Source organism: Equus asinus, chromosome 25 (assembly GCF_041296235.1).
Source record: "Equus asinus isolate D_3611 breed Donkey chromosome 25, EquAss-T2T_v2, whole genome shotgun sequence".
Classification (NCBI taxonomy): Eukaryota; Metazoa; Chordata; class Mammalia; order Perissodactyla; family Equidae; genus Equus; species Equus asinus.
In genome coordinates this window covers 13420708-13431316 of record NC_091814.1, presented here as the reverse complement: position 1 = coordinate 13431316, position 10609 = coordinate 13420708, and the positions used below count along the sequence as shown (strand labels likewise).

At 44.3% G+C, this 10609-nt stretch overlaps 1 protein-coding gene across 3 annotated transcripts in view; it reads right to left on the bottom strand.

Annotated features, from left to right (window-relative positions):
* Window positions 1-18: 18 nt before the first annotated feature.
* Window positions 19-10609, bottom strand: part of SETDB1 (SET domain bifurcated histone lysine methyltransferase 1) — a 32885-nt gene continuing 22294 nt past the window's right edge. For 2 of the 3 annotated variants that reach the window (XM_014865330.3, XM_014865329.3), the window contains exons 13-22: window positions 9850-10500; window positions 9249-9365; window positions 4485-4654; window positions 3275-3903; window positions 2592-2620; window positions 2345-2477; window positions 1908-2073; window positions 1067-1278; window positions 712-800; window positions 19-525 (exon numbers count right to left, since the gene is read on the bottom strand). In XM_014865330.3, coding sequence (XP_014720816.2) covers window positions 408-525; window positions 712-800; window positions 1067-1278; window positions 1908-2073; window positions 2345-2477; window positions 2592-2620; window positions 3275-3903; window positions 4485-4654; window positions 9249-9365; window positions 9850-10500 — 2314 coding nt within the window. In that variant the 3' untranslated portion in view covers window positions 19-407. Of the gene's footprint in view, window positions 526-711; window positions 801-1066; window positions 1279-1907; window positions 2074-2344; window positions 2478-2591; window positions 2621-3274; window positions 3904-4484; window positions 4655-7097; window positions 7210-9248; window positions 9366-9849; window positions 10501-10609 lie in introns of those variants that run through there. The other variant, XM_014865331.3, reaches the window with a different exon arrangement.

The window sequence follows — 10609 nt, the reverse complement described above, 5'->3', positions numbered from 1 at the left end:
AGAAGCCAAATCACAATATTAGTTTCAACATCTTGTTATCATATTCAAGAAACAATACAAACCAGGGATAGTAAATACACAGCCCTCATTCCAGGAATACAGTCTCTCAGAAGCATGAACACTTGAGCAAATGCAGGATGGAGGGAGGAGCGACGGGAGGACTGAAGGGATGTCAGGCCCAGGTTAGAGTGGTAACCTCTCCCCCTCTTAGTGGAGGAGGGACCCTGCCTGCTAGCACCACATTGGAAGGGATCTCCTGATCCAGAACCCCCATTTCTATCTACGAGGAGCTGGAGGAGTAGCTAGACTGGAGACTTGGGGGTCAGAGTTCAACAGCCAGGAGGACCCAGTTCCTGAGGAAAGGACAGTTGAGGAAGGGTTCAGAAGGTTTGGAAGAAGGCTGTCCTCTAAAGAAGACGCCCTCTGCATTCGATGGCCCCACAGCAGCAGAGCAGCTCCTTGCCTTCCACACTGCCCACCTCATAGTTGTAGTCCCAAGTAAGTTCTGTCCCAGCCCGGATTCTCCTGAAGAGGAAGAAAAGGATGGGGTGTGGTGAAGACAGCAGATAACCAGGCGCCTGGGGTTACAGAGTGCATGGGAGCTAGATCAGAGGAGGAGGAGGCGCCCTTGGAATTTCAATAGCCCCTGCCCCTCCCCAATCCTGGGCTGCTTTTCCTACCCAACCATCCCCTTTCCTGACTCCCTCTTACTTGCTGGCAAAGAAGGCCACCCAGGGGAAGCGAAGATCATGAGTATCCACGAAGACATTCTGGACAAACAGGTTGGGGCTGCAACTGTGCTGTAGGTTTAAGGACAGGATCGAATAAGAAGCAAGGAAACAGAATCTGGCTTTATGGGGTGAGTGAGAGGTGGACAAAAACCGATGCCATTTGATCCTCCCCATCATAGCAGAGAAGTTTTGAAAGAAAGCTACCTCTTTAAGATCCTTTGAAATCAAGAATTTATAACAAGAAAAGTTGAGTTTATATAGTTGTATTAAAAGAACTAGCAATTTGAGGACCACAGGATAATCCAGCATCTAGAGGTGAGGGAGAGGGGTCTCACATTGAGGTAACGGCCCAGGTTGCCTTCAAGCTTGGCATCGATGATGTAGCAAGACTCCTCACCATCGTAGAACTGGCGTGTGTTCTTACGAACAGGAGCGCTCTCCCCTTTTTCCACGGAAGCCATGTTGGTTGATTTAATGGCAATCCCATGGGTTGATTTAAGAGCAAAGCCTCGGGTTGATTTTACTGCCACTTGGCGCTTCAATGGACCTGACAGGAAGGAGAACAGGGTCAGGACCTACCCCACTGTATGACTGGACATTCTACTCCCATTTTCTTTCTTTTTTTTTTAAGATTTTACTTTTTTCCTTTTTCTCCCCAAAGTCCCCCAGTACATAGTTGTATATTCTTAGCTGTGTATCCTTCTAGTTGTGGCATGTGGGATGCTGCCTCAGCGTGGCCTGATGAGTGGTGCCATGTCCGCACCCAGGATATGAACCGGCAAAACCCCGGGTCACCGCAGTGGAGCGCGCGAACTCAGCCACTCAGCCTCGGGGCTGGCCCCCCACCCCCATTTTCATCCCACCCATTGCAGCTGAGGAATAACAATAAGCTGAGACTCTGAGGCAAAGATTCTAGGTGGCAGTTTTTTCAAGTCGGATTAGATCTGGATAAAAGAGCGGAGGGAAAAAGAATAGGAAACTGGAAAGAAGAGAGGAAGGAGATGGGTCAAATAATATTAACAGTTTAGCTGGAAGTCAGGGAGCCCGCCCAGAGAAGCTTCAACTCTTAGGATCTGAATTTTTTCCCCCTACTTCTTTAGCTTCCTTAAAAAAAATCCTTTATCTCAACTTTCCTACTGTTCCTTCCTATGACCCCCCCAAATTCTTCCAGACTACCAGACATGTTCTTCTTGTCCTCAAAGTCATCCCCTTCAGAGCCAGAGGAGATGGTCTGGATATCATCACTGTCAACCGCTGTGGCTGAAGTCTGACCAGCAGTGGGCTTTCGGCTGGTCCCACTTTCCCCCTCACTTTCTGTGCTGCTGGACAGTGTCAGGACATCCTGGGGAAGCAGAAGGGTGAGAAGGAAGAAAAGTAAATGGAGAGGGCCCCTTCAATTCCTTGTTCTTAGCTATGGTTAGACAGGAAAGGGCTGAGACTATACCAAGAGATGTGGGATGAAAATGAGGCAGGAAGTCAAGGCCAACGAAACAAGAAAAAAATCTAACGATACTTATGGTGAAGGACTTGATGAGGTGAGGAGAATGTTCCTTTACTCAGACTCTGAATAAAACAGAAGGCTGGGTAAGGTACAGCTTGAGAAAGTCACTTACATCAGGGTTGGACTGAGCAGAGGCCATGAGTCGTCGGCTCTGATGCATACTAGTCTTACTAGGTGGCCGGCGAAGTCCTTCAGGCTTCACAGGAGAAGGATTATAACCATAATTTCGAGAGCTTTCAGTAACTCTGATGGGAGGGGCAGGAATGAGAGGGAGTCAGGTTATTAGCTGTTTCTTAGGCTTCTTTTGTGGGCTTGAGAGAAGGCAGATTTGGATACAGGTCAAAAAGAGAGGCACTTACATTGACATCTTGTTTCGGTCATCGGGGTCCTGGAAAAGAGAGCAAGTGAAGGGTTAAATGGCTTCATGGTTCTAGGTAACAAATCTAACAATCAGACTTCATCTCAAATGACTCCAAAGACATTAGCCAGTGAGAGGTACACTATCTAGGGTGGGATGTGTGCAGAGAAATTACTCTGCAACTTGACAGCAATGATCATATTCTAATCAGGAAACCCCCCGGGGAGGGGTCTTTAACCCTTCTCAATGACAGGGCATAAAATGTTCATGGAAAACGCCATGGGCAGAGTCTTACAAGGGCAAGGGACACACAGTTCACCACCTGTAATGTGGTTAAGTTTCAACATCATTAAAAATCTATTTAAAATCTATTCTTGTTTTTCTACTCTAATAGAAGGAAGCAATGATGTAGATAACTTGAAACAGCAATTAAAAAAACTTACTTACAAACCCTTCACTTTAGAATGAATGAGATACTATTCCCCCCAGCAGGGTGATTTTAAAATAATTTGGTTCTTTAAACAAACACTAGGAATGCGCTGGGTAGAGGAGGGACATAATCAGGTGTGCCACAGAAATATCCATCACGTAAATAATCTACACAGTGAGACTGCATGAAATTTGTCACTGCACCAAAGTTTACACAAAAGCCATTGATCTCAAGAGTTTTCTGCCACTGCTTACCTCTTTCTTGGCCTGCTTGATGTCTCCCTCATCCTTGAAGCCCAGCCCTGAGGTGGAGGCCTTCTCAGCCTCCCCTCTGCCTCCCCCAGCCCGGCCTTCCCCACCTTCACTAGTCTTGAAAGATGAACGACTATCAGAGTCAGCAAAGCCACCTTCACTGACATTATTGCAGCTCAACCACGAAGCCACCTTATTCTTGGGTGTCTCTTCAGAGGAAGGTGGATTGCAGCCACCTATAGGGATTGATGGAGGGACAGGAATATGTGGGGGCCCAAGGTCTGGAGGGCGGGAATCCTTGGAAGCTGTCTCAGACACTCCATTCTCCTTCTGGCCCCGGGTCTGCCGCCGGGTAGCATAGCTGCGCCATACTGAGCTGGTGCTGAAGTCCTCATCCTTACAGAAGTTATCATCTGAGCTATCGTCATTGGACTCTTCTGGGTCTTCTGTACCACTGTTGCCATCTTCCTGGTCCTTCAAGTCTACACCACTGCTGTCAGAGGAACAGGGGGCATCACTCTCATATCCTTCCTTGAAGTTCTCCACACTCTCGATATGGTCCAGATTGGCAAAGTACTCATCACCCATTTCCAGGCCCTCCTTGTCTGCAAAGTCATCTGTCAGGATTTTGCCTGGGAATGAAGAGAATCAAAGGCCTTCCAGGGTTACAAGGATCTTTCAGAAAGAATAAGGGTCATTCCACCACTATTCAGCCCACTGGGACAGAGTCAAAACACCTCCATTATGGTCTCTCATTTCTCTTTGATGATACCTCCTCTTCAGTGTCTTAATTATGAGAGTATGGGGAGCTTTCTGTAGTTTTAAATCTTGCCCTTTCTGCCTTCCCACTTTTACTCTTTACTTTGTTTACCACAAGAGTTCTCAGCTATGCTAAGAGATCTCTGGGTGGAGCAGAGTGACAGGGTAGAGCCATGTGGGAGACAGTGATACAGTGGACTATTAGTCTCTCCTCTGAAACATCACATCCACAACGTCATCCCTTTTTATCCTTGTCCTTGTGAAGCATTTTTGTCCCTTCCTGGCCAACTCAGACATGCAGATCAGTCATCATGTTCTTTACAGAAGAAAATCCTGGCCAATGCTTACTCCCAATTCACATTCAAGCATTTTATTCTTATGTTCAACTTGTCTCCAATTGAATTCCCCACCATGTCCTAACCCCAGAAAGCAATCCTTTTGTTTCATTACCAACCTGCGTAAATACAGACAAAGGAGCCTTTGGCAATGTCATCCAAGCAGCGGATACCCCAACCCTTGTTCTGTGTCTTGAATAGCTGTAGCCGAACCTGTAGTCCATGCTGCACCAACCGGTTTGTGCACATGTTTGGGTCACATTTGCAGCGTTTATTACACTCATAAACTCTGGGGGAAGGTTACAATAAAATCAATCATAACATGATCACCAGAGCATCCGTTAACTCCACAGAACTGTTATAATTCTTATGGTATCATCACTTACTAGGTAATGATCTAACTAAGTGGATTTACTGAACTGTCTATGCTCTTTGATTCATTTGGGAATATTCCCCAAAGAAATAATTCAGAAGGGAGAAAAGTGATTTATACAGATATTTATAGCACTATAGTTAATATTGGTGAATACCAGAATGCCTAACACCTGGAGTAAAGCTAAGCAAACTATGATATGAATACAAATTGAGAGCCATTAAAATAAGTAGATAGGCTATGTCAATTTGTGAAACAGATGCATACAGTAAAGATATGTGAGAAATGCAGAAGCCAATATAATAGATACTGAAAGGGAGTAAAGAGAAGAAACTGGAACTAAAGTTCACGGGATTCTTTCTTTTGGTAAAGTTCATTTTCATTCTTTTATTCAGTGACCATTTATTAAACACCAAGAACTGTGCTAGACACTAGGAACATACAATAATGGACAAAGTCATAATTTCTCCTCTCAGGGGACTCTTATTCTATCTAGTTTAAGGAATTTAACAACTTAGCTATTTGAAAAAGAAACTATTGAAGTTAATCAAAGACCTCTAGGAAATATCAACATTAAAGGAAGATAATATAGTTATACTGAGAAAACTGTCTTTTCAGGTATCAATGTTTCTGCTCTATCTACTTGGCTGGCATTAGGATTTTACTTATTTCCTTGGTACGTAAATTTAAGGGAGACATTTATTTTTGAAAAGATGACAAAAGCACAATTAGTTGGTTGATGACATTACTTATATCCCTCTGGACAAAGATGGTAAGAGCAGCTTCTATTTACTGAACATATACTTTGTGTTTGGCATTACGTCAATGCTTATATACATTCTCTTTTTCTATCCTCAAAGCAGCCCTATGAGGGTTTTCTAACTTTAAAAAAAGTATTAAAGCGGGGCTGGCCCCGTGGCCGAGTGGTTAAGTTCGCGTGCTCCACTGCAGGCGGCCCACTGTTTCGTCGGTTCGAATCCTGGGCGCGGACATGGCACTGCTCATCAGACCACGCTGAGGCAGCGTCCCACATGCCACAACTAGAAGAACCCACAACAAAGAATATACAACTATGTACCGGGGGGCTTTGGGGAGAAAAAGGAAAAAATAAAATCTTTAAAAAAACAAAAGTATTAAAGCATAATATACATAGAGAAAAGTACACTTAAGTCTATAGCTCGACGAGTCTTCACAAACTAAACACACCATGTAACCAGCACCACATCGAGAGAGAGCTTGGTTAGGTTTCTTAAAACCCCACTGGGGATAGGGGGTATTAGTGTTCATATCCTTTGGTTATAGCTGATAAAGCAGGATCAGCTTAGAAGAGACAAAGCCAGAATTTGAACTCTGGTCTAATCACCACCATATGAAACTTTCAGAGTAGCTATACTGAGTATCATTCATTCATTCAACAGAATTTGTTTGAGTGATTACTTTGTGCCAGGAACTGGGTAAGTTAGCTGCTTGTGGTACAACGGTGAGCAAGACTGACAAGGTTCCTGCTCTCATGAAGCTTACATTCTAATGGAAAAGACAGAACAAAACAAGTGAATAAACGAAAGCAGTCACAGATGCTATAAAGGAGCCAAACAGGGTACTCAACGAGAATTAAGGGAGTGAAAATGACCTGGTTTTAGAGCAACCAGGAACGGTCTCTCTGAGGAGGTGAGATTACAGCTGAGAAGTCAAGGTTAAAGAAGATAGCCAAGCAAAGAACAGTGGAAGGATGCCAAGAAGAGGGGACAGTATGTACAAAGGCCCTCGAGGTAGGGTGGCAAACACTGGGTGAACTGGATCCAGGAAGTGAAGACTATCAGTGTGGCTGGAATAGTTCTGGAGCGAGAGAGATAACAGGAAGGGGCCAGATAGTACATGTCTTGTGATTTAAGATTAAAAGTCAGAATAAAATTCAAAGTGCACGGGAAGCTATTAAAAAGTTTTAAGCAGGGTAGTGACATATTATTTGTAGTTATTTGAAAATATTTTTATGAAACATTTCAAACATGTAAAAAGGAGATAATGAACAATCATGTAGCTACCACCCAGCATTATCAAACAAATATTGGTACAAGATTCAAATTTTTTGTTTATAATTAAAACATAAATGATACACTGATGCAACCAAAGCTAATAACTGCCTTTTCCTTTGCTTAGTTTTCAATATGCATTCAGCACAAACTCATCTCCTGTTTCCCCAGTACTCTCAATCTCCTCTGAAAATACTCAGACACATGAGGTTTTCTAGCAAACCCATTTTCCCAAGTCTCTCTTGTGGCAGATCTGACCCGCTCTCACGCTGGCTGCCCGCTACATGCAGTGCACAGCTGTGAGCCTGGAAGCCCCTTCACTCACTAGCATGTGGAATTCCCCTCACTCCTCTTCTGAGTTGGATCCTCCGTTTCCTGGATCAGTACGCCTTCCTCTCTCTTGACTTTCCCCCCATTTTGGTAAACATCTCCAGTTACTTTCTGAGAAGAATAATGGAAAATTTTGAGGTATTTTATGCCTAAAAAAATGTCTTTAGCCTACTTTAACACTTAACTGATTATTTGCCTGGGTTTAGAACTCTAGGTTTGAAATAATTTTCCCTTAAGAATTCTAAATAGATTCCTCAATTGCCATGTGTAGCTTCCAACGTTATTTTGAGAAGCCTGAAGTCATTTTGAGTCTGTATTTTTTTGTGCTCTATTGCTCTTCTCTAGAAGCATTTAGGATTTTCTCTTTGTCCTCAGTGTTCTGTGGACACAGTGATCACATTTTATTACCACGTGTTTTAGTGGGCATCTATTTTGATCCATTATGCTGGGACCTGATGGGCCCTTTTGATGTGGAAACAGACCCCTCAATTATGTAAAAATTTCTGAATTATTTCACTGACCCTTTTCTCCTCTCTTCTTCTGTTCTCTCTGTTAATTATGTATCTTGAACACTAAGCTTATTAGTTCACATGTTCACATATAACCAATTTGCCATATCACCTCCTCCTCTTTCATCTCCTCTTCTTTCCCTGACCTGTCTTTTTTTTCTGGTGAGGAAGATTGTCCCTGAGCTGACATCTGTTGCTAATCTTCCTCTTTTTGCCTGAGGAAGATTGGCCCTGAGCTAACATCTGTGCCAACCTTCCTCTGTGGGATGCCGCCACAGCTTGGCTTGATGAGCGATGTGTAGGTCTGTACCCAAGATCTGAACCCACAAACCCTGGGCTGCTGAAGTGGAACGTGTGAACTTAACCACTATGCCACTGGGCCAGCCCCTCCCTGACCTGTCTTCAATCTCACATGTTGGCTCTACCTCCTCTGTTCAATTTCTAAATATTGGAGAGCCCAGGGCTTACTCCTGGGATCCTTTATCTTACCCATTATCAATATTCTCTTTGGATAAACTCATCCGGGCTTTAAATACCACTCCTGTGCTGATGATTCCTAAATCTTTATGTCTAGCCCTTACACTTTTCTCCAGCAATCTCACTGCCTTCTTGACATTTCTCCTCAGATTGTCTAACATGCACCTCAAACTTAACATGGCCAGAACAGAAGCTGAATTTCACTCAGACCTGCAATTCCTCTGGTCTTCCATTTCAGTAAAAAGTACCAACATCCACTTAGCTGCTCAGGTGTAACATTTAGGAATCATCCTTGATTCCTCACCTTCCCTTATACTCCACAGTCAAACTATCAAGTTGTGTAGCTCCACCTCCAAGTGCATCCCAAATCTATCCTTTCCTCCTCTTTTTGCTGAGGAAGACTGGCCCTGAGCTAACATCCATGCCCATCTTCTACTACTTTATACACGGGACGCCTACCACAGCATGGCTTTTGCCAAGCAGTGCCATGTCCACACCCAGGATCCGAACCGGCGAATCCCAGGCCGCCAAGAAGCAGAAAGTGTGAACTTAACCACTGCGGCACCAGGCCAGCCTCGTATCCTCTTTCATCTCTACTGCCACCTTCATTCTAGTACAAGTCCCAGCAACAAGCACCTCTCACCTATATTCCTGTAATTATCTCCTAACTGGACTTATAAATTCTACTTTTGCTACCCTAAGATCTATTCTCCAAAAAGAAGCCAAAGTAATCTTCAAAAGGCTAATCACATCATTTGCCTGCTTAAAATTCTCTAACAGCTTTCTACTGCACCATGAATTTGATTCTAATTTTTGTTCTGATTTACAAAGCCCTATATAATCAAGTCCCTGCCTACTTCGCCTTTATGTACTCATCTCACTTACCAGAATAAACTATGATCTGTTAGGACATTCATACAGCTATGAAATTAAGGTCATCTTTTACCACCATAGAAAACTGCCAAACACTATTCAATCATTCTATGTCTTTACTTCAAGGAAAGTCCAAGGAAGAAGCAATTGCTGGGAATTCAGTAAAAAAGATTTAATTGCCCATTTCAGTTATTCTATTTTTGGTTCCACTTTTTAGATTCTGATGGTTCCTACAAGCTTAGAAAAACACGAAGAGTCTCGGAGGTGCTTCACTTTCCCCTGACTACTTACCCCGTGGGCAGACACTCTTCTAGTCTCTTGTACTGGTAGCCAGAGTTAGGGTTAATTTGGCCGCCTGGGGTGCAGGCTGTAGCCTGGATAGTTAGTTGATGGCAGGCACACTTGGACCTGTATGAGATAGAAGGGTACAACAGCTAAAGCTGTGAGCCTTTCTTTAGAGGCAAGAAGTACTAATAAAAGGATGGGGATAAGGTAGTGAAACTTCTTTTTCTTCCCTCATACACCTGAATGAGAAAGGAAAAGACAGAGTAAGAATAGGACAGAGGGAGAATAAGATAAAGAGACAGAGAATGAAACAAAGTGGCAATTGAAAGCATAAGGAAGGGAAATAAAGGAAAAGGAAAAGAATCAGAGAAAGAAACAAACACAAGACACTTGTACCCAAGGTTATGCAGTGAGACCAAGTCAGAGCCCTGCTTCTCTATCTCACAGCTTTCATGGAGGCCTTACCGCAGGAGCTCCAGCTGAGGGAGGAGTTAAGGGAGGTGGGGAAAGGGAAAAGGAGTGCAGATACAAAGCAAAGGAGGACGTGGAAAGAAAGGCAACCACAGTGAAGTTGGAGGTGGGGCCAGGGACTCCCCCGCCAACTCACTTGTCCCGGCACCCATCCTTGCAGTCACAGCCAACCAGAAATTCAGGGCCTGTGTTAATGAAAACACCCTTGCCCGGGATTCGTTCCTTGCTGTAGGCCACCTGGGGTGGGGGAGTTGTGTCAATCTCATTGACACAGGATAGGGGAACATCTTCCTTCCCATAGGTGATGTCCAAGATATAGTAAAAAGGCTTATAGGGCTGAAACTTCCGGTCCACAAGAACATACGGATCCAAACAGAACATCTCCAGGAAGAGAAAGTCACAGCCAGTCTCAAAAAGGTATCGTTCGATCTCCTGCATTGTCCGAAGGCAGAGGCCACAGGGTGTCTTATAGATAACATGAAAGCCCATCTTGCGGTTAACTCGGCGCCGGGCTGTCATCCGCCGGAAGTCATACAGCAGTGGAACTAGCAGAGGGTTCTTGCCCCGGTATTGCTCACTTCTCATAGGTCTGACTCGAGACAGACAAGTATAGCTACAGACATGAGGTAAGTAGAAAAGTTTCTCCATAGGGGCGCGGTAGGAGGGTTCCGCGGGGGCCCGCTCCAGCATGCCATGGAAGGCTGGAGGCGCTGGAGGCGCTGGAGGGGCTGGAGGAGCTGGAGGGGCTGGGGGTGCTGGGGCAGAGGTTGTTGAGCCTAAAGGTGATCTGCAAGTGAGATGCAAGAGATCAGATAAGACGGCAACAGGATCTCTCTGTCATATAATTACCCCTCCAGCTTGCTAAGCCACTTCTCTAATCTTTCAAATAGCTGTGC